The 24,719-nt window shown below is 42.8% G+C and overlaps 1 protein-coding gene across 1 annotated transcript in view; it reads left to right on the top strand.

Annotated features, from left to right (window-relative positions):
- LOC146386117 (B-cell receptor CD22-like) overlaps positions 1 to 22,833 on the top strand; it is a 35,678-nt gene extending 12,845 nt beyond the window's left edge. The window contains exons 5-13 of the mRNA XM_084932150.1: positions 114 to 446; positions 664 to 864; positions 977 to 1,309; positions 1,391 to 1,615; positions 19,150 to 19,404; positions 20,655 to 20,739; positions 20,832 to 20,889; positions 21,877 to 22,133; positions 22,308 to 22,833. Coding sequence (XP_084788276.1) covers positions 114 to 446; positions 664 to 864; positions 977 to 1,309; positions 1,391 to 1,615; positions 19,150 to 19,404; positions 20,655 to 20,739; positions 20,832 to 20,889; positions 21,877 to 22,133; positions 22,308 to 22,371 — 1,811 coding nt within the window. The 3' untranslated portion in view covers positions 22,372 to 22,833. The remainder of the gene's footprint in view (positions 1 to 113; positions 447 to 663; positions 865 to 976; positions 1,310 to 1,390; positions 1,616 to 19,149; positions 19,405 to 20,654; positions 20,740 to 20,831; positions 20,890 to 21,876; positions 22,134 to 22,307) is intronic.
- Positions 22,834 to 24,719: the final 1,886 nt, after the last annotated feature.

Genomic DNA, 24,719 nt, shown 5'->3' with positions numbered 1-24,719 from the left:
ATTTCAGTTACATAAAATCATCTTGTAGAGTCACTACATACATCTGAATAAAAACAGTCAAACTCACAGTAACTACTTTCTAAATCTGACTTAAAAATCATTTTATGTTTCAGGTGTCCGAGGTGATTCATGCAACAGAGTGAATTACAGCAGCAGAAGCATCTGTGCAGCCAAAGGATCTTCAGTGGACATTTCTTCTACTTACAACAGTTATGAAAGTCCAATCCAATCAACATCTTGGTTCCGTTCTGGTCGTGGAACTGAGGACCTCAGAGAAGACTCCCAGTATAAAGATCGTGTTGAGGTGATTGAAACAGAGAGAGGACGCTCCACTCTGAGAATCAGAGACCTGACAGAGAGTGATTCAGCCGAGTATCACTTCAAATTCAAAACACAAAGATTTGAATGGAAGAGTAGTTTACCTGGAACAACTCTGACTGTCAAAGGTACTGATCAACACACACTGATGGATATTTACTCAATTTTTATTTGCATGTTCTCCCATACCTTTTAATAATAGTTTGAATGGTTTCGGGTCTAAAGATGGAGAGAATTAATACTTTGTTTCTAATTAATTTTATCACTTCTGTGAATTTTACTAATGTCTCCCTCAGTGTGAGAGTGACTGACATCTTATTTATTGTTTCTTGTCCACTGTTCAAGATGTTCAGGTCAGTGTGTCGACTGGACGACAGTTGGATTGTGTCACCAGCTGTGATCCTTATGTTTCATCTTATGTCTGGTACAAAAATGGACAACAAGTGAATGGAGCCAGCTCTTCTTCTTATGACGTGTCATATGACTATAAAAATAGCTACTCATGTGCTGTAAAAGGATTTGAGGATTTTCATTCTTCATTAGTTTGTGAGTTCCCTTTGAGGTTTTACCTGAATAAAAACTTATTCTAGGTGATAATTAATGTCATGTTCTGTCAATAAATTTGGTTTTAAAAATTCTTTTAATTGTAATGTTTCAGGTATCGATGGTGAATCATGCAACAGAGTGAATTACAGTAACAGAAGAATCTGTGCATTCAAAGGCTCATCAGTGAACATTTCTTGTACTTATAACAGTTATCAAAGTTCAATCCAATCAAAATCCTGGTTCCATTCTGGTCGTGGATCTGAGGACCTCAGAGAAGACTCCCAGTATGCAGGTCGTGTTCAGGTGATTGAAACAGAGCAAGGACGCTCCACTCTGAGAATCAGAGACCTGACAGAGAGTGATTCAGCCGAGTATCACTTCAAATTCAAAACACAAAGATTTGAATGGAAGAGTAGTTTACCTGGAACAACTCTGACTGTCACAGGTACTGATCAACACACACCGAATATTTCATTCAGTTAAGTCATTTAATTAATAATGTGACTATTTTTGTTATTTCACACAGCTCTGCAGGTGAAGGTGAGCAGAATAATATCAGTCCATGAGTCTCCGACTGAGGCAGAGTTGAAGTGTGAAAGCAGCTGCAGTCCAGCTGGTCATCTTTCTTTTGTCTGGTTCAAAAACAATCAGCTTATGGTTGAACAAAGTTCTTATCAAGATCTATTCAATTCTGGAGACATCATCTCCTGTGCTTTCAAAGGACATGAAGCTTATCGCTCAGATCCTGTGTGTAAGTTTACTTCATTGCGTTATGTGGTCATCATCCCAAATAAGTTTTTACATCTACACCCTTTTTTTTCACCAAACTGTTGGTTCAGATATTCAGCATAACTTACAATACTATACAATACTTTAAATTGTGTGAGTGTGTTACTGTACAAAGAGTTTAAAGGTGAGTGCAGCCAGGTTCATGAATCAGAAGCATTTATTGACTTAGAGTAAGTTCAAAAAGAACAGTCAATGTGCTGAACAATGGGTTGACCATGTGGTGAAGAAAGCAAATAATCACATGAAAGACAGTAGTATTCTGAACAACATATAATTAAGATTAAAGAGGAACATCTACTTAAGGAAATAAGGTGACTTCATTATAAAGTTGCTGTGGAGAAGAGGTAGGAGAAGATGAGTTGAGCAATCATTGGTTTCCTTTTCCCCAGACATAACAAAGCAATCTTAACCACCGCCTTGTCTCACCATTTATAGTCAGGGGAAAATTGTTTGAACCCCTGCTGATTTTGTAAGTTTGCCCCTTACAAAGAAATGGTCAGTCTATAATTTCAAAGGTAGGTTTATTTGAACAGTGAGAGACAGAACAATAACCACCAACCCCAGAAAAATGTATTTCTAAAAATCCGGTCCAGTTGTCCTGTCCCCTTGGCAGAAAAAACACCCTGCAAGCATAATGTTTTCAGCTCCATGTTTGATGGTGGGGACGGTGTTCGTGGAGTCATAGGCAGCATTCTTCCTCCTCCAAACACGGCGAGTTGAGTTGATGTCAAATATCTCAATTTTTGTCTCATCTAACCACAACACTTTCACCCAGTCCCCCTCTGAATTATTGAGAGGTTCAGTGGCAAACTTCAAACAGGGGATTGCAGGATTTCAGTCCTTCATGGCGTAGTGTGGTACCAACTGTTTTCTTGGTGACTCTGGTCCAGCTGCCTTGAGATCACTGATGTTCCTTCCGAGTATTTCTGGGCTGGTTCCACATCGTTCTCATTATTACTGAAACTACATGAGGTGAGATCTTGCATAGAACTCCAGACCGAGGGAGAATGGCAGTTATTTTATAGTTCTTCCATTTGTGAATAATAATGTTGTCACCTTCTCACCCAACTGCTTGGCGATGGTCTTATAGCCGATTCCAGCCTTGTGTAGGGCCAGAATTTTGATTTACCTGATATACTTGGGAAGCTCTTTCATCTTGGCCATGGTACAGAGTTTGGAATCTGGATGCACTGATGGCTTCTATGGACATCTTTATTTTATACAGGTAATGAGTTGAGAAGGCTCCCAACATCAGCTGTATAAAATACACCTGGGAGCCAGAAATCTTGCTGACTGATGGGGGATCAAATAATTATTTCCTTCATGAAAGTGCAAGTTAATTTATAACTTTTTTGAAATGCATTTTTCTGGATTTTTTTCCCATTATTGTTCTATCTCACACTGTTCAAATAAACCCACCATTGAAATTAAAGACTGATCTTTGTTAGCGGCCAAACTTGCAAAATCAGCAGTGGTTCAAATAATGTTTCCCCTGACTGTAAGTGGTTTAATTTTATTTTGGAATACAAATGTAGATGTAATCCTGCTTATTTAGCTTATTTAGAGGATTTGATTACTACAGGGTGGGCCATTTATATGGATACACCGCAATAACATGGGAATGGTTGGTGATATTAAAGTCCTGTTTGTGGCACATTAGTATATGTGAGGGGGAAAACTCCTCAAGATGGGTGGTGACCATGGTGGCCATTTAGAAGTCGGCCATCTTGGATACAACTTTTGTTTTTTCAATAGGAAGAGGGCCATGTGACACATTAAACTTATTGGTAATGTCACAAGAAAAACAATGGTGTGCTTGGTTTCAATGTAACTTTATTCTTTCATGAGTTATTTACAAGTTTCTGACCACTTATAAAATGTGTTCAATGTGCTGCCCATTGTGTTGGATTGTCAATGCAACCCTCTTCTCCCACTCTTCACACACTGATAGCAACACCGCAGGAGAAATGCCAGCACAGGCATCCAGTATCCGTAGTTTCAGGTGCTGCACATCTCGTATCTTCACACCATAGACAATTGGCTTCAGATGACCCCAAAGATAAAAGTCTAAGGGGGTCAGATCGGGAGACCTTGGGGGCCATTCAACTGGCCCACGATGACCAATCCACTTTCAATTCAATTCAATTCAATTCAATTCAATTTTATTTATATAGCGCCAAATCACAACAAAAGTCGCCTCAAGGCGCTTCATAGATACAGAGAAAAACCCAACAATCATATGACCCCCTATGAGCAAGCACTTTGGCGACAGTGGGAAGGAAAAACTCCCTTTTAACAGGAAGAAACCTCCGGCAGAACCAGGCTCAGGGAGGGGCGGCCATCTGCTGCGACCGGTTGGGGTGAGAGAAGGAAGACAGGATAAAAGACATGCTGTGGAAGAGAGACAGAGGTTAATAACAGATATGATTCAATGCAGAGAGGTCTATTAATACATAGTGAGTGAGAAAGGTGACTGGAAAGGAAAAACTCAATGCATCATGGGAATCCCCCGGCAGCCTACGTCTATTGCAGCATAACTAAGGGAGGATTCAGGGTCACCTGGTCCAGCCCTAACTATATGCTTTAGCAAAAAGGAAAGTTTTAAGCCTAATCTTAAAAGTAGAGATAGTTTCTGTCTCCCGAATCCAAACTGGAAGCTGGTTCCACAGAAGAGGGGCCTGAAAACTGAAGGCTCTGCCTCCCATTCTACTTTTAAATACTCTAGGAACAACAAGTAGGCCTGCAGAGCGAGAGCGAAGTGCTCTAATAGGGTGATATGGTACTACAAGGTCATTAAGATAAGATGGGGCCTGATTATTTAAGACCTTGTATGTGAGGAGCAGGATTTTGAATTCAATTCTGGATTTAACAGGAAGCCAATGAAGGGAAGCCAAAACAGGAGAAATATGCTCTCTCCTTCTAGTCCCTGTCAGTACTCTTGCTGCAGCATTTTGGATTAGCTGAAGGCTTTTCAGTGAGTTTTTTGGACATCCTAATAATAATGAATTACAGTAGTCCAGCCTGGAAGTAATAAATGCATGAACTAGTTTTTCAGCGTCACTCTGAGACAGGATATTTCTAATTTTAGAGATGTTGCGCAAATGGAAGAAAGCAGTCTTACATATTTGTTTAATATGTGCGTTGAAGGACATGTCCTGGTCAAAAATGACTCCAAGGTTCCTCACAGCGTTACTGGAGGCCAAGGTAATGCCATCCAGAGTATGAATCTGGTTAGATACCATATTTCTAAGATTTTCAGGGCCGAGTACAATAACCTCAGTTTTATCTGAATTAAGAAGCAGAAAGTTAGCGGCCATCCAGGTCTTTATGTCTTTAAGACATTCCTGCAGTTTAACTAATTGGTGTGTGTTATCTGGCTTCATGGACAGATAGAGCTGGGTGTCATCTGCATAGCAGTGAAAATGTATGCTATGTCTTCTAATGATGCTGCCTAAGGGAAGCATGTATAATGTAAACAGAATTGGTCCTAGCACTGAACCCTGTGGAACTCTATAATTAACCTCAGTGGGTGAAGAGGACTCTCCATTTACATGCACAAATTGGAGTCTATTAGATAGATATGATACAAACCACTGCAGTGCAGTACCTGTAATACCTACAGCATGTTCTAATCGCTCTAATAGGATATTATGGTCGACAGTATCGAACGCTGCACTGAGGTCTAGCAGGACAAGCACAGAGATGAGTCCACTGTCAGAGGCCATAAGAAGATCATTTGTAACCTTCACTAAAGCTGTTTCTGTGCTGTGATGAGCTCTGAAACCTGACTGAAACTCTTCAAATAAACCATTCCTCTGCAGATGATCTGTTAGCTGTTTGACAACTACTCTTTCAAGGATTTTTGATATGAAAGGAAGGTTGGAGATTGGCCTATAATTAGCTAAGACTGCTGGGTCTAGAGATGGCTTTTTTCCAGGAAACTGTTCATCTAGGAATGCTTGGACCTGGCACCCATAATGTGGTGGTGCACCATCTTGCTGGAAAAACTCAGGGAACGTGCCAGCTTCAGTGCATAAAGAGGGAAACACATCATCATGTAGCAATTTCAAATATCCAGTGGCCTTGAGGTTTCCATTGATGAAGAACAGACCCACTATCGTTGTACCCCATATACCACACCAAACCATCACTTTTGTTGTTCCAACAGTCTTGGAGGGATCCATCCAATGTGGGTTAGTGTCAGACCAATAGCGGTGGTTTTGTTGGTTAACTTCACCATTCACATAAAAGTTTGCCTCATCACTGAACAAAATCTTCTGCGTGAACTGAGGGTCCTGTTCCAATTTTTGTTTTTCCCATTCTGCAAATTCTGTGCGCCGATCTGGGTCATCCTCGTTGAGATGCTGCAGTAGCTGGAGTTTGTAAGGGTGCCATTTGTGAGTAGCTAATATCCGCCGAAGGGATGTTCGACTAATGCCACTCTCCAGTGACATGCGGCGAGTGCTACGCTGTGGACTCTTGCTGAATGAAGCTAGGACAGCCACTGATGTTTCTTCATTAGTGACAGTTTTCTTGCGTCCACATTTTGGCAAATGCAACACTGAACCAGTTTCACGAAACTTAGCAAGCAGTTTGCTGACTGTAGCATGGGAGATGGGTGGTCTCGTAGGGTGTCTTGCATTGAAATCTGCTGCAATGACCCGGTTACTGCGTTCACCAGATATCAACACAATTTCGATCCGCTCCTCATGTGTTAACCTCTTCGACATGTCAATGGCTGTGAACAAAGAGAAACTTGTAAATAACTCATGAAAGAATAAAGTTATGTTGAAACCAAGCACACCATTGTTTTTCTTGTGACATTACCAATAATTTTAATGTGTCACATGGCCCTCTTCCTATTGAAAAAACAAAAGTTGTATCCAAGATGGCCGACTTTTAAATGGCCACCATGGTCACCACCCATCTTGAGGAGTTTGCCCCCTCACATATACTAATGTGCCACAAACAGGACTTTAATATCACCAACCATTCCCATGTTATTACGGTGTATCCATATAAATGGCCCACCCTGTAGTTTAATAAACAGGGATGTGCTTCTGACAGGGCTGTGCAGGGATCTGTTTTTGACTGTCTACAAAGGTCTGTCCATGGACTGTGTTGAAAACTTGTTCGATTTGGGCAAGAGAAGTAAGCAGACTGAATCCAGGTAGGTGCCAAAAATAGTGATCTTTATTTACACACTTGCGCAGAGTGTGGGAAGAAACTTGCAACAACAATCTTACAATCTTCCTCGAGCAGACCGCTCCCCATCCTTATATTACCCTGATGACATCACAGCTAGATCTTACTGGAAATGATAACAGTTCCAAAGTTCTCCTTATATAGGCATCCAATACTACTTTCGAGACAAACAAGTGTGTGATATGTTGTGCAGTTTTGTGAGACTGTGTGTCCAACCGAGAGATTGTCCTGAGACGACCTCCCTGTTCTTAGTACGTGCAGGAGTGAACGTGCGTACTTTCCATGACTCTCTATGTGCATGTTGGTGTAGGCCTGAATATGTGTGCAAGTGAATGTAGAAGGCCCTACTGGACCCACAGCTTCGAGAGGTGTGAATACAATGATATGGATACCATTTGCAACAGCTTAAGCAGATAGAAAGAATAATAGAGAACAACAATAGACTAATTAAAGTGATGATAATATGCATACATTAATATTTTACTCAGATTACCATAGATATAATTCAGAGATTATTCTGTCAACTGGTTCAACAATGATGAATGATTGATCAATGATAGCCCTGATTATAAATTGTCACCATGAGAATACAAAATAAAATATCTCTTGTCCACACTCCTCCTCTTTGGCCATCGGCCAACCTTTACCCGAATTTGTTTCACTCCTCCGTCCAGGCGGCTTCTCGCAACGGCATCATATACCCCGGACCAGCTGAACCAGCTGAACCAGAGTCTAGGGCCCTGCTTACCAGTTTTACCAACACTCGCCTTACCAGAGGAATGAGACAACATCCGATCATCAATATACCTAGAAAAACTATAAGAGAAAACATGGCAGACATAAACACACCCTTCCATTGCCCAAAGACAGACGTGATCCAGTCTCCCAGCCCCGTGTTCACACCTGATTGCTCATGCATGGTTCTAGATAACGTTTTCAGATTCTCCAGCGCCCGAGTGACCGTTCCGTCCGGAGCAGTATTGTTGGGAATAAAGGTGCAGCACATGTCACCAAACATTGCACATACTCCACCCTTCTCAGCCAACAACATGTCCAGAGCCATTCGATTTTGGACTCCCATCAAAGACGTCGGACCTAATTGTTCCGCAAGGCCTTCCACTGCGTCCCTAGTGAGATTAGAGAGTCTCAGCACATTATAATGCACATAATTAATGCGATCAACATTTTTATTTGGAGTTATCCATAAAAACACACTTTCAAAGCCGGCCGCTATCTGATTAACTAACTTATACTCATCTGGAACTCCCCTGGGAACTCCTATTGAGTCAATCCAGGTTGGCGAGTCCCATCTTGGGTCATATTTGTGCGTACCCCTTGTATCTCTCCTACGTCTGGCTGTCAACACACCCGTGTCCTGCTGTGAAACTGTTTCTACTCTACTTCCTATAAGCATCAACGGTGCACCTAGGCGCACCAGAGCACATGTTCCCATACTCCCCAGGGGAACCTGCACCAAAAGGGTGTACTGCCCACAATAATAATATAGCCCACCCCTTGCCCAGGTGCCTATGATTGTGGTTGGGTCACTTACATTATTAGTAGTCCTACCTGGGATCGTCCTCTGACACCAGCTTGGATCAATCCTTCCTAACGTATATCTCACGCTGTCTGTAGAGAACTCAAAACATGTATAATTATCTCGTTTAGGTGTGAATGAACCTGGTTGTGTACGTTTATCAATTGGCGGGTATAAACCTGACAAAGTGGTGCAGTTACCTGTGTTCACCGCCTCTCTAGTTAATCTCAGCATACAATTATAACCCCACTCATCCTCTGGATACAGAGGAGCGGGTTCAGTGAACAGACGAGGTCGAGCTGTAGCACAAGCAACACAATCAACCACTTCCTGCTCTTTAGCATTTTGAGCCACCCAATCTAACCAAAGATTCCTATCACCAAAACCTGTGGCCCGCTCTATTAACTCTTGGGGTTTTAATCTAGTGTAATCTGTGGCAACAAGCCATGTCTCTTCTGAATCCTTGTAAGTAGCTGTCTCTAGGGGGTCCATTTGCTCTATGAGATTCATTGCAGTGTCGTTCCCTATCGGTTTAGGTCTTGGATTGAATAAGTTCACCCGAATTATCCCTACTGGATCTGTCCCTGCTTTATCTACCCCTATGACTAGATAAAACGCACCCCCGTCATACCCCGCTTCAGGGAGTTCGCTCCATGGTCCCAGGGAAAGAGTGACAGGGTTCTGTGTAACAGAATAATCTCTCTGAATGGCTATCCCTTGCAGGGCCTGTGGCACTGTTGGCCGCCATCCTACCCCTGTCCAAGCAACCACATCCTGCCAAGAACACCACTGATCTGTTATATAAGTGTAAATGTCTCCTTCCATTGATGGACCCCACACCGACTTAGGGTAACATACCATAGGGTGATAACAAATCCACACATCATATGTTCTCCAGCTGCTACCGTCTCCTGGGCATCTAATTACCTCACACAAATCGAATGTGAAGGCTGTCGTGGACCCATTAACATACCCAAACTCAACTCCCCCACTGGCTGTGAGACACCCATCGTTCCCACCTGAGCCAACCTCGCGCTTGAATTTCCTTGACGACTTGATCGGTTTGGACTCTGGAGCGGATAGACCTCTGCGTCTGGGCAATTCACCTGTCTGCCAATAAACAAACAAACACATTATAATACTTATTATCCCCAACATCCCCGTTATTTTCCAATTTTCCCACAACTTCATGATCACTGTTCCCAGGCTCGTTTTACTTTTACTTTAAACTTCGTAATAAGAGTATAACGTTATGAGTATAAAAGTATGCGATTATCGTACAAAACTATTACGACTCCCTTAAACTATAAAATACTTTAGACTAGAGCCCTAGCCTATTAGGAGCCTGAAATGAATTAATACTTGGCATGTGACGCTCCTCTTCTTTCTTCGTCTCCCCAGGTAGACTACTGGGGAGAACCGCGGCACAGGGGGAGAGGATTATTCTGCCTCTATGTTCCCCCCTGTGTTACTCGGGGTGGAGCTTATCTCGAGTAAGCTCTCATTGGCCACGGCACATTGAGACCAATGGAACCAGGTCTCACCCTTTCCCTTCAGCCGAACCGCACTGGTAGTTCGAGCCGTCACCTCGAATGGCCCCGTCCACCTTGGATCTCTCCACTTTCGCTTAATGACCTTCAGCCACACCGCCTTGGCGTCGGGTACGGACCTGTCCTCCGCATTCACCCCCTCTCCAACCTGTTGTGTGAAACTAGACACAAGAGCTTTTAATTCTTTCCAACATTCAGTATGGTTTCTGTTACTTTTTATACTTTCTTCCGCCGGGACTGTTGTCCAAGGACCTGGAAACTGTCGTCCTGTCAACAGCTCATATGGTGTGAAACCTGTGGATTGATTAACACAACATCTTATTATCATCAATGCAATTGGCAGGGCTGCCACCCAATTTAGCCCCGTCTGAGCAGAAATTTTAGCGATTTTATTTTTCAGGTTTAGATTCATTCTTTCTACTTTCCCCTGTGACTGGGGATGATATACAGTGCCAAATCTGTGTTGCAACCCCAGCTTCTGTTCTACCTCTGCCAAATCTTTGTTTTTGAAATGAGTCCCATTGTCTGACCTAATTCTCTTAGGAAAACCATGCCGGGGGATGTAATGATTGATTAAACACTTAATCACACTTTTTGCATCCTCCCTCTTTGTTGGCCACGCTTCGGGCCATCCCGTCAGAGCATCTACACTTACCAGTAGATATCGAACTCCTCCTGGCCCTGGATCAATCATGTCAGTGAAGTCGATCACAATCTCTTCACCTGGTCTCTCTGGGATGGGAAATTTTCCTGCCTCTGGCTTAATTACTGGTTTTGGATTGTGCCTCCCACAGATCAGACACGTCCTGGCTTTCTCCTTGATCATATCCTTCAAAAAGGGATGCCACCAATGGCACAGATGTCTTCCCATCTGGGCCACACCTACATGGCCAAGCCCATGCGCTTCGGCAATCTTCTGTTTTGCCAGGTTGGCCGTCAACACTGGTCGTCCGTCAGGTCCTCGCCAGAGACCTCCTTCTTCCCAGGCTCCTCGACTCTTCCAGACCCCCTTCTCTTCCGGGGCCGCCTCCTCTTGGGCCTTCCTGGCCTCCTCTAGCATGTTGACTCCTACTTCTTCCTCCGCGGTTATTTGCACCATCTGTCGTAGTGCTTTATAGCCTGCTGCCTCCTTGGCCGCTCGATCAGCTTCCTGATTTCCCCTGGCCACCATGCCAGTCCCTGAGGAGTGACCTTTGCATTTTATGATGCTCACCTCCTCTGGATCTCCCAAGGCCTGCTCAAGTTCCTCCATCTCCTTCTTGTGGCAGATTGGTGCATTATCTGCTGTCCTGAATCCTGCTCTTCTCCATTGGGCCAGCTCCACGTGAGCTGCTCCAAAGGCATAAGCTGAGTCCGTGTAAATGTTGACTCTTTTTCCTTTTGCAAGTCTCAGAGCTCGACTTAGAGCAATTACTTCTGCTCTTTGGGCTGACTGCTGCCCTTCAAGTCTTTCAGCCTCCTTCACTTCAAATTCAGCCCCTTTTCTGCAAACTACCGCGTAGCCTGCTTTCAATCCTTCCTCATCTCTGTAGCAGCATCCATCTGTGAACCAATCTTCAGCTCCCCGTACAGGTTCCGCTTTCAAGTCTTCTCTTATCTTCTCGTCGACTTCAGCTCTCTTTGCACAGTCGTGCGGCTCTCCTGACCCCATTAAATCTGCCATATTGATTCCTTCGTGTGTGAAGGTCAAGTTGGGAGCGTCTAAAACTTTACTCACTCTCTGTTGTGTCAATGGTGTCATGGTGAAGGCTTGTGAGTTAACATATGCCACCACACTGTGGGTGGTCAGCACCTTCAACGGATGGTCCCTCACTATATGTGCTGTCTTTTGTATAATCTTTGACACCCCAATGGCATGCTGTGTGCATCCCGGGTGCCTTGTCTCTAATGGATCCAGTCTGACGCTGACGTACATGAGTACATCTCTCCCTCCCCCTTTTTTCTGAAACAACACCCCATTAACTATCCCGTGTGTTTCTGAAACATCAAGATAGAAGGGTTCATCATAATTAGGGATGGCAAGATCAGCCGATCTTGACAAGTCCTGTTTTAATGCGATGAACGCCGACTCAGTGGCCGATGTCCATGGCAGTTCAGCCTTCAGGTTACGGACACCCACTGTTTTCACCAAATCCCTCAAAAGGGCTGTTTTCCCTGCATAATTTGGAATGAAGTGACGGCTGTATCCTGTTAAACCTAAGAATGAGAGCAACTCCTTAACCGTACGCGGTTTTGGATGTGTCAAAATCTGATCGCGATGGGTGTTTAGCAAACCCACTGATTTGTGAGCAATGACACGGCCCAGAAATGTTACTTCTGGTCGGACCAACTGCAACTTTTCTTTACTCACTTTGAAACCGCACTCAGCGAGTCTCTTCAGTATGGTAAGTGAAGCTGCCGTACAGGCCGAAGCAGACGGAGCCGCAATGAGCAAATCATCAACATATTGCACCAGTGAACACCCCTCTGGTAGGTGGCATGGCGATAGAGCTTCTTTCAACACTTGGTTGAAAATGCCCGGGGAGAGTGCAAACCCTTGTGGCAACCGTGTGTATCTATACTGTTGCCCCCTGTATGTGAATGAAAAAATGTCTCTCAGAGACTCATGTAATGGGAGACAGAAAAATGCATTCGCTAGATCAATACATGTAAACCACTTCTGTTCTGGTGTTAATGCCGTCAATGCCGTGTAGGGATTTGGGACAGGCACCGTGTCAGTACGTAAAATGGCATTAATGGCTCTTAAGTCATGTGCCATTCTGTACTTTCCTGTCCCGTGTTTTTCTACTGGCAAAATAGGAGTGTTCCAGTAAGATAGTGAGGGCTCAAGCACCCCTACTTTCAATAGCCCCTCAATGGTTTCTGCAATTCCCTCTTCAGCTGCTCTCTTTTGCCTATACTGCGGTTTCCAAATTGGTGTTTCAGACTTCAGCTGGAACAAAACAGGCGAGCAAGTTGCCAGGCCCACATCTGTAGACCCAGCTGACCATAAGGTGTCAGGAAGAGTCGCAAGTGCGGCAACTGCATCCGCATGGTCTATTCTTTCTCTCCCATGGATTCTTGAGATTTGTTCATGCTCCAATATCACTGTGTCCTCTGATAGACAAGTGATACGGTAAATTTTGCATTTTGGCGAGTACCAAACGTCTGGAATCTGAGTGGCTTGCCAGCCCGGTTCATCGAGGGCTCTCTTGACCATTGTTCCCAGCTCCTTCGCCTGATGACCCTCATGGACCGCCAATGTAATATGGGGCACTGAATCAGGTCCCATTTTGAACCAAGGCCGTTGTTCTTCGGTTAAATTTACTCCTGCAGCGACGCCTTCAGGACCAACATAGATGTTCTGAGAGCGTATGTTCCAAGTCTGACCCTCAAGTTCAGTCTGGAACTGGTCCCTATAAATTTCATCCTCATTCTTATCATAATAGAGGGTCACGTGGCATGGATCTCGCGGAAAAGAATAGACAGCCAAGGCCATAATCCAAGGTTTCCACAGCTGATACAGTCTCAAAATGCCTTCATCCACCAACCGACCCCAGTAAATGTCAGCTGTAGGTTGTTCACAGTCTTTCAGCAAATACTGGTTCTTTGAAATTGTCCCCAGGCACAGAAACTCTTTTCCTCCTGGAAGTGTAACTGTTAATCCATCAGCTGAGCACATGACAGTGGCTCCCAATTTAATGAGCAGGTCCCTGCCCATCAAATTCACTGGCACCTGAGGAGACACCACATAACTGTGCTTCAATGTCTGATTTCCCAGCACCGTCCGGGCTGGATTAGTTATTGGCAGAGTCATTGGAACCCCAGAGAAACCCACCACACTAACCGTGTGTTCGGAAAGTGTGACACTGCTTGGTCTTTGTCTCAGCGTTGAGTAAGTAGCTCCAGTGTCCACAAGGAAGGTCATTTCAGTCCCTTCCACACTCATTGACAACATCGGATCTGCCATTCCCATGTCGTCTTGTCTCTGTGGGTCCCGTCAGTACAGCTCCTCCTCTCCGCCCCAGTAGGCCAGGGGATACTGAGCCACCGGCGCCATGCTTGGGTTTGGAGCTTGATGTCCCCTTGTCTGGACCACTCTGCCTCGAAGAGCTCCCTGTGCCTGGGGTGGAGATGGATAACCAAGTTCTAGCTGTCGTGGTGTAGGACAATCACGAGCCCAATGTCCTCGTCCTCCACACCTTCTGCATACATTCGGGTCCAGCATAGGTCCCCCCAGACCACGGCCCCTTGGTCCGCCTCCTCTTTGAGATCCACCACGCCCCCTCAACGACCTAGTAGCCCCCCAATTCCCCGCGGGTCTTCCTTGCCTTGGTCCATTGGCGGGCCATCGGTCATCAGGGTACAGAACCGGATCCAGATCTGGCCAATCAGGCTCCGGATTGCCCTGTGGCTGCGCCACCAGCATCTTCTTAGCTCCATCTTTGTTTTCCTTTTTCTTTTCGTTTAGTTTTTCTCTCGCCTCAGCCAATTTCAATTTTACTAACTGCCCTTGCGCCTCCTCCAACTCCTGTTTTTTCTTGTTCACCTCGTCTCTTTCCAGCTCAAGTCGATGTATGATATGCCTCTCCCATTTTGCTGAATCCGCCACCGCAAAGTCTGGATTCTTCTGTAGATCTGCTCTCACTCGTTCTGGCAGACCTGCTAACACCGCACATCGGAACCACGCCCGAGATTCCCCATCTTGCCCAGGATGCTCTCCAGTTTGGAGAATCCACTGTTCTTTTGCATGCTCTATAAACTCTCTAGGGGAATGTTCTGGGCTCCAAACAATCCTAGGTGTAGTGCCATTATTATGGGTCGGATACTTCTCACGCACTGCATCAGAGAGAGCATTTCGCACCCTTGCATAGGGGACATCGTTTGGTTGGCATGCAGTTCTTGCTATCTCTTCCACGTCTGCGAGGCCTCCACCTCTGAAGGTCCTCCCACCGATAGCACGAAAATCTCCCAGGGCAAGTTCTTCTCCTTCTGTAAGACTTCCTAGTCTTCTCAACCAAGCCGCTCCTCCCTCTGTGATCGGGGGCAGCTGCTTCACCAGAGCCTCAAGATCTCTGATATTATAGGGATGGTAGACTGGTTCGCCCTGTAAACCCGACAGTAAAGGCATAGTGAGGGGCAATTCCTCCTCTATGTCACACTGCCCTTCTCCGGTTTGCAATGCAACGTTCTGCTTGCGATTCTTTTCAAAGATCGACGGTCTTTTGTCTCTTACTTCTTCCAGAACCCTCCCAGAGCGAAGCGTCTTCACTCCTGGGAGACCCTGAAACTTTGGGGCGAGTCCTCCCATTTCCAGGTTCGACACTTCTCTAGATTTTCTTGATTGTCTTATAGAGGTCGCCAAGTCCTTTTCCAATGCCTCAAGCGTTTGTGCTAATAGCCGTGGTGTTGCTACGCCTTCTTCCTCCAGTCTTTTCAAGGTCTGTTCCAACTTTATCACGGCCTCCCGGTTGTCAGATATTTTCCCAACAACATGGCCCTGCCACTGTTCTTCCTCAGGGTTGTCAACCTTTGACCTCTGACTGGTTTTTTGGCTCGCCTTTAATGGCTGCCTCTGAAACTGCAGTGAAGGTGAATCTTCCTCTGAAGTCCAGACCTCCTGCGAGGCATTTCCCTGGCTGGGCTGTTGCGGTGTCACCTGACCTGTACTCATGGAAGCCACAGGTTGAGCTTCTTCTGTAGCTCCATCTGGGCTAAAAAGAGAGGGAGGGATCAAGATCACCCCCCGTGTAGTAATTCCTTGTGATGTCCCAGCAGCTGGGTGGGGCTGACTCACCTCTGATGCAGCTGCCACTGATTGAGGCTGCATCACTTTTTGTGTAGGTGCCACTGATTGAGGCTGCGCCACTCTTGTGTCTGCCTCCTCTATGCCCCGAGCAGATGTCGATGGTATAGGATTCTCCTGTACTTCCACAATTCCTCCTTTAACTGTTCCTGTTTTTCCTCCCGGCCCCCACAGGGTGCCACCCTCCAAAGTCACCACTGGACAGATATAAGGAGGGGGTGGGGCACTCAGGAATTCCTTCAGGCTGGGATATAATATTCCCTCAGCCTCGGCTTCTTTTATTAAGACTGGTTTGGTGTCATTCACTTCCTCTTGCATCCAGTGAGAAACGCCTTGGGAGACAATCATAAGCTTGCAATACTTATTTTGTTTTCCAATCATGAGCTTCTTTTCTGCCTTCACTTTTCTCCCTTGAAAACGTCCCAAGTGTTCCTCTTCAAGCTCTTTGATTCTCTTCTCACATTTCTCACCTTCAACTTGGAAGATGGAGTGGAGAGGAGTTCTGTCCTCCAATGTCTTCTGTTGATTTTCACATAATTCCTTCACTTCTCTTTCCAGATCTTGACACTGGCGGGCAATCTCCTTTGAAGTCCCCTCAGCAGTAATTTTAATTGCTTTCTTCAATTGCTGTATTTGGTCCTTCAGTGGCTTGTATCTCTTTCCCCCATCAGGGGTCACCTTTTCCTCTTCAGCCATTTTGCTTTTCGACCTCACTTACCTTTACCAAAATGGCCGCTCTTAGGCTCCTCCCTTTGGGGTTGCCTCACTGTAGTTCCCCTTTCGGCAGTCAGAATCCCACAAGCTGGTCAAGCTTAACCTCCGCTAGGCTCTAGCCGGGGAGAGACCGCCCACAGACACACATACACACACACACACACACACTAATGCTCCTTTCAAGACAAAACTTCACAAACGTCTACTGCAACAATTTAAGCACCCAAAGCCAGCAAAAATTCACTCTCACATTCACTTCCCTAACAACTACAAAGTTTTCACACATGAGAATAATCCAGTCAATCTCCTATGCACGCCGTTTCCCTCCTTATAGCGAGAGACTCACCCGATCTTTAAAAGACTTTATATACACTAGGAAATCACAAACACAAGACTACAAGATTTAGTTTATTTAATATATTGAAATCCTTTCACCACACTTCTGAAACACACCTTCACCTACCCAAAAAGAAAACTGAGAAGCAGAGAAATGGAGAAGTAGGGAGATGGAACAAAGCCAGCAAGTACACACACACACAGAGCTCCCCACAGAGCCCCCTCGCCTCCTCTCAGAGAGAGAAAAGAAAAGAGTTTTCCTTTTTTTCACTCTGCAACCACACAGGAGAAATTCAACAGACAGTTTATACCGCTAATTTACACTTTATTTACACATTATTTACACATGGGCCCATATAAACGTATGAAAACACCATATGCCAGAACAACTTATCTTCTTTATTTCTCTACCGATATTCCTAAGTTTTTTGACTAATTTAAAAGCATCTTTCAGCCCAGGGCCGCGCCTTGCTAATCAATTAAACCCGCTTCGAGGACGCCCCCGCCGAGAGCGGTCAGATTCCTAAGCCCTACTTAATTTATAACTGCTCCCCGCCAGGCAACAAGGACCTCCACCAGCCACGTGAAATATCACAGTTCACGCTTTTGGCTTTACTTAAAGTTCACAAGTCCCCGACGTTAAATAGTCACAGCCGGGTCGCACCCTGTCACTCAAACAGCGCAGTAAGGAAAGTGATCCCCTTGACCACTTTAGTTTTTAAGGGGGGCTCGAAATCCCCCGGGTACCACCCGAGCTTTTAACCTGACCGTGCGTCCACGATCAGGGGTCGCCGCCACACGCTGAGCAACTGCGCTCTTAGGGGCCGCGCCCCAGTCCTAAGACAATTTATTCAAGTGTATTATAAGCATCACTCCCGGGTCTTAGCCCGCGGTTATTTCGACGCCCGAACCGCGTTCTGCTGATCAATCAGACCGAATACCCTAAACTACTGGTTGGCTGGCTGGCCTCCCCAGTCAACCCACATCACTTTAAACACACACCGTATTGACTTAAACACATAACCTCTTAACTCAAAATTCCCCCCAAAATAAACAGCAATAAATTTAGTCAGTCCAATATTCCCTGCTTTTAGCACTAATTACCCCAAAATCACTATGGACAGACACCAGAAGCCCATACTGAGTGAATATTATTAAATTTAGTTTTAACTTCCAATTTAGCGCCTTTGGATAAAAATCAACAGGTGGCACTCACCTTCTAGTTCGCCTGGCGTGTCACTCAGATAAGCTGCTGGCCTTCCGTCCCTTTGGCACCTCCAAGCCGCACGCTCCTCTCTTCCCCAACCAGGTTTCGGCACCAAGAATTGTTGAAAACTTGTTCGATTTGGGCAAGAGAAGTAAGCAGACTGAATCCAGGTAGGTGCCAAAAATAGTGATCTTTATTTACACACTTGCGCAGAGTGTGGGAAGAAACTTGCAACAACAATCTTACAATCTTCCTCGAGCAGACCGCTCCCCATCCTTATATTACCCTGATGACATCACAGCTAGATCTTACTGGAAATGATAACAGTTCCAAAGTTCTCCTTATATAGGCATCCAATACTACTTTCGAGACAAACAAGTGTGTGATATGTTGTGCAGTTTTGTGAGACTGTGTGTCCAACCGAGAGATTGTCCTGAGACGACCTCCCTGTTCTTAGTACGTGCAGGAGTGAACGTGCGTACTTTCCATGACTCTCTATGTGCATGTTGGTGTAGGCCTGAATATGTGTGCAAGTGAATGTAGAAGGCCCTACTGGACCCACAGCTTCGAGAGGTGTGAATACAATGATATGGATACCATTTGCAACAGCTTAAGCAGATAGAAAGAATAATAGAGAACAACAATAGACTAATTAAAGTGATGATAATATGCATACATTAATATTTTACTCAGATTACCATAGATATAATTCAGAGATTATTCTGTCAACTGGTTCAACAATGATGAATGATTGATCAATGATAGCCCTGATTATAAATTGTCACCATGAGAATACAAAATAAAATATCTCTTGTCCACAACTGTCATGTGTACATCCAATTTATGGAACAACTGACAAATCCAGCAAACATGGTCTGTTCATACAAAGCATGAACCTAATATATTGAGGATAACAGATCCTTCAAATATTTAAAGGCTGACTGTTTCCCCATACTTGAGGGTGTGACAGACTGAAATGAAAGTGAGGGAAATGTCTTGACCATAACTTTAAAGAAGAAATACGGATATTTTGAATAAACATTAATGCCAAAAGAATAAAGATTAAAGTTTGTATTCTTATGTTTTGTTTGCTGTAATTATTAACAGAAAAATACACAATGTATTATGACGTTAATTCTAATGTTAATATTTTCTGTTCTAGACATTCCAAAGCTTCCCTCTGTGTCAGTGAGTCCCTCTGCTGAGATAGTGGAGGGAAGTTCAGTGACTCTGACCTGTAGCAGTGATGCTAACCCAGCAGCTAATTACACCTGGTACAAGGAACAACAACCGATCAGCCAAGAAAAGCAGATCATCTTCTGGTCCATCTGGTCTTCTGACTCTGGAAAGTATTGCTGTACCGCTGAGAATGAGCTGGGCAAAACGATATCTAAAGTCATCTCTATCAATGTGAAATGTGAGTGAAAAAACTTTTTGAAAACACAATTTCCCTCTGCTGAGATAGTGGAGGGCAGTTCAGTGACTCTGACCTGTAGCAGTGATGCTAACCCAGCAGCTAATTACACCTGGTACAAGGAACAAAGCAGACCAGTAGAAAACAGCAGTTAATCTTACAGTTACAGAACAATTTATTTAGTTTATTATTGATTTACCAGTGTCAGTTATGTAGGGAAATAAAATAAGATTACAGTATGGATACATTTATGAATCAGATAATACACCCATAACCTGTGACCAAATGGTGTTGACAGTGCTTTCAGTCTCAGCTTTCATCATGTCCTCGAGATTTTCAGTTGGCTCAAGTTGGCTGCCAAAGACATCATCATAGTCTGCTTCATGAACAATGCCTTTTTATCGGTTTTGTTTTGTTAGACCATATATTACTGTATCACACCCACAAAACAACCCGAGAGACATTCTTACATTCCATACAAAACACTTGAATAATGATAATCACCATAATGGGATCCAAAGAGCTCTTTACAAGTAAAAATACCAAGTGTGGGTTGTAATATTTTATCTGTTCTCCAGGCTGATTTTTGATGATCTATTTCATCATGCTGTCATAGTCAATGCTGCTGTATATCCAGCTCTGTTTTTCTTAAAAAGAAATCTTGTGGTGCTTTGTGTCTATGTGTTTCACATTTTCCAAATACAAACTGAAAGAGAGTAAATGAAATCTTGAAGGATGGTGACCAGAGTGATATGAGCAAACTCTCAAGTTTGGCAATCAGTGTGTAGCAGTTTCACTGTTTGCCAGTCTACAGACACGGTCGTTTTCCTAAATATGTCAGAGAGAGTTTCATTGCTACTTGCAACTGTGGAGCTTTTTAGATGAAATTAAGTGGCCTCCCATTAGTCCCATTAGCTAATGCTAACCACAAGTCTTACTGTCCTGTTTTCTCTGTATTTAGTGTTGAGTCGGTTGAGGTCGACTTCAGTAAAAATCAAGATCTGCATGTTTTAACACACAAACAGTTGTTGTCCTGGCATTAGGTACAATCAAAATAGTAGTACAATGGAGTTGTTAAAATGTCCTCATGTTGGTTTTAGTATTGTTAAAGTTTAGAGTTAGAATTAGATTCAGAATTGAGTCGTTAATTTGAAGATTTTGGTCTGATCGGTTAAATGTTTTATCTCCATTTCTATGTGATCCCGAATCTTGTAATCCAGTGACAAATGTTCAGTTTTGTCACTGTTTCCTAGACTCATGGAAAAAAATCGCTGCAGCTGCATTAATCGCTGTTCTAATTCTGGCTGTCATAATCATCTGTGGGATCATATTCATTAGGTGAGCAGTTCAGTTTTATTGTTGTTATTAAAAAAGTCTTTAGTGATTTCATGTAATAATTCACTGATATGTTCATTCGTCCTTCTGTACAGAAGAAAAGGGTGCTTCAAAACAAATTCATCCAGAGAGAAGCCAGACAACAAAGCAGAGGTGAGGAAGAAGAGGTCAGGTATCAGGTATACATATATGAACCTGAAAAAGACCATTTTAATGTAACTTAATATCCTTGTACATGTCTGTATACTGCTGTCATACACTGCACAGTTGAAAGATAAAGTTAGCTGTTGTAGTACAGAAAAGTGGGTATTAACCCAACCAGATATTAAGCTGCGTATACATTTTGTGACTGTGGGCCATCTAAGATAAAGAAAAATGGTGGTGATAGCTTTGATTGTGTTTAATGTGGTTGTCCTATCTTAAACAGTGGAAGAACTTAAAAGGTTGGCTGTAGTAATCTTATAAACAAAGATGGTCTGAGATAAAATCATTACAATGCCAGAAATTTAGGGTGATCCTCTCACAGTGTGCCTGCTGCTGCAATCAACATCTATTATCCAACATCAGAAACGCAGCATGATGATCAGCTCTGCTGATCAACTGAGCACCAACACTCATGAAAACGACAAAACAAAGAGAAATGATGGAAGTATCTGGCTTTTAGGAGTTCCAATAAAGAGGAAGATCTAGTAGAGCTCTTGCAGCAGGTTGTTATATGACAGCTGCCAGCTGTTATCAAGTCTGAATCCAGTCTGATGATTCGGTATGGACACCAACAGCAGAGGAATAAAAGCTGATCATTATCATTGTACGATTCACATGCTTCAAACTTCATGTCCCACCCAGGTTTATGAGATCCACACTGCACAGTGTGGCTTGTAATGATTGATTTATAATACTGCACAGTGTGTGGGTACCTTTAGTTAAGACAGTGATTAATTGTAATCAGTTTTCATGTGTTGAGAAAATGACACTTTTTTGTTTAATGCTGTTGTTGGTGGCATTGCTCTTCCTTTGCTCGGGATATAAACCTCTCCAGGAATACAGATACAAGGTTTGGGAGGCTGTGGCTCAGATGGCAGGGGAGGGCAGGAGGTCCAACCATGACTTTTCATCTTTTATGGTTATCTTGAATTTCAGGAAAATGCATATTATTACATGTTTGACCCTGCACCAAGTGGATGTCCAAAGCGTGACGGCCCTTCAGCTCCAGCACAGAGTAGAGCAGCAGAGGAGCAGCAGGATGATCTTTGCTATTCCAGTGTAACTTTCATAAAGAAGCCAGAAGAGCACGACTACTACAACATTCTTCCCATTAAGGCCAAAAGAAGAAAAGAAAAGGACAAAGAAGTAACAGATGTGGACTACACTGTGGTCAGATTAAACAGCACCCAAAGGTGAGGACACTTATTTTCTGTGGGAATGTTTCCATAATTTCTTTGTTTTGATTTTGTAAATGCATTATTTATTTAGTTTTGGTGTAACTTTGGTCTTTGGTCTAACTTAAGAAAAGAAAACACTTAATGTTACTGATATTGTGAGTTTTATTGACATCACATTTACCTTTACAGATTAAGAGATCAACGGGCTGCAGAGCATTCATCAGCACTGTACAGCACAGTCAGGAAAAAGTAGAGTATGAACATGAATGTGTGTCCTCAGTGTACATATTTAATGTTTTTAGGAAGATACTGCTGTTTATGGCTGTGTTTGCATTTTGATAAAGAATGATGCAGTAGATATAACAAAATGTGTCCTTGGACAGTGGACTATTATAAACGTTAGAGCTGTGTATATGTGTAACACATGTAACAATCATTACTAGTTTATTAGATGTTAATCTAGCTTGTACTGGAATATAAACTTAATACAGCAAACAAGAAACACTCTGAAAGCACAAACCACTCTCTGGGCAGTTTTATTTTTAAGGGAAGATTATTACATTTTGTATATGTATTTTGTATTCTTTATTCTTTTTAAACTTGCTTTAAGAAGTTTGTAATGCAGTAAAAAAAATGCAATGTGCAATGTGCAAGCATTTTAATATACTTGACGTAATTTGAGTATAATATTTTTGGGTTGTTTTTTTTTTTTTATTCGTGTGGATATTGTAAATGTGTAAACATTCACTTCATTGTTTAATACAATTTGTTTAAATCTTTGGTAATAAGCATTAAGTGAATAAAGATTTGATTCGGTTTATTTTGTACATTCAAAATGTTTTGATGCATTCTCAGTCATCCAGGTGAGTAAATCCCAAAACGTTGATTCAGTTCATCTGGATGTGGTGTTTTCAGTGGGAGAAACATTTCATCACTGAGCCAAGTGACTTCTTCAGTCTCAAAATGCTACGTCCAGATGAACTGAATCAACTTTTGGGGATTCAAAATTTTATGTATTTAAACTGTTATAAGATGTTAATTTAATGTATACAACAAAGGCATACTGAAATGAATCTGAAATCATATTGCCATTTTAAAAAGCTCTATGAAGCATTATTATTAATTTCACCTGTAGACTAATCTATTGGCCTTAAAGATGAAGTCAGAAGTCAAATGTGACATGAAATTTTAAATTTTTATGTAGTAATTTCTTTCTTCTCATTTTAAAGGGGATTTACAGGCCTTTGTCTGTTCATGCACATTAAGCGTGTACAGAGGAAGTCAGGCAGCCAGATGTCTATCTCTCTAAAATTTTCCAACCACAGAAGAAATCATCTTCAGATCACATCTTCATCTCCATCCACTTTTATTTCTGAGAATTGCATTTCCTGCTCTGTCTCTCTGTGTGTGAGTGTGAATAACAGCTTATTATTTCTTTCTATTGATCAAGTTGTTCAGAGCCGACTGTTAAAATGGAGTGTACGACTGTGTTGCCAGGTTTAATCCCTATGCTTCACATGTTGTCTGGTACAAAAATGGGCGATACGTATATAAAGAGTGAAATTTTTCACTTTTTTTTTTCTGTCCAGGGTGATTTATGGAACAGAGTGAATTACAGTAACAGACGTATCTGTGCATTCATCAGTGTTCATTTCTTGAACTTACAGTGCCCCAAGTGCCCTTTTCTTGAGGCAGATTTTTATTTGTTTTTAAATTTTTATTATAATTCTTTTTAATGTGTGTGGTGGCCACATCTGCAAGTCATCAGCTAATTGTGATTCCTCAATTTTGTCTCAGTAGGTCGCTGGGACCAGGGGTGTGTGAGTGATGACTGTGGTGTGCAGTGTGTGTTAATCACTGCAAGAATAAAGTCTGTGTGTTCTATCATTGAGAGACCCAGTGTCTGTATGTTGGGTCCCACAGTAACAGTGAGTGATACAATAATTTATTTATTATTTTGTACAAATTAATAAAGAAAACATCAGACATCACAGCGACATGATTGGTCAGTTGCAATGTTAATCCTGGACCAACATTATTATGATGATGCCGGTTCAGTCTTTGTTTAGATCACTGTGCAGATCAGCTAATTAAAGACTCCCAAAAGCATCAGGACAGAACTTCACCATCAGACCCAAAAGCAGTGGGACTTATTACTGTGAAGCCCAGAACACAAGAGGACGTCAGAACTCCAAAAACATGTAACCAGTGCAAAGAAAACAAAATATTCTTATACTTTGTAATTCCTACACTTTCAGTGCATCATTAAATTGACTCTGGTGGTCCAGATACTGATTTCTCTGCTTGTGTTGAATCTGTGGATCAGGTAGTCCAATAAATTAATTCTTTTTAATTAAACAACCAGTTTCTTGTTGTTGGATTAAATCCACAAGAAAAAGACTTGTAGGGTTTTGAAAGTGGACAAATTAATCTATAATATATAATAATAAATATTGTTAAAGTAACAGGTCCTATGGATACAACTTATGCTATAATATGTTCACAATAAGTTAGTTTTCAATTCACTAGAAAAGAAAAATAAGCAATCTTAAAACTTAATGTAAAGGAAAAGAGCTGACCTGATTTGCATCTCATAGACAG

This window comes from Perissodus microlepis, chromosome 6 (genome assembly GCF_051167445.1).
Source record: "Perissodus microlepis isolate ML-2025 ecotype Zambia chromosome 6, ASM5116744v1, whole genome shotgun sequence".
Lineage (NCBI taxonomy): Eukaryota > Metazoa > Chordata > Actinopteri > Cichliformes > Cichlidae > Perissodus > Perissodus microlepis.
The sequence above is the reverse complement of the archived record's forward strand: the minus strand, read 5'-3'. Positions and strand labels throughout refer to the sequence as shown.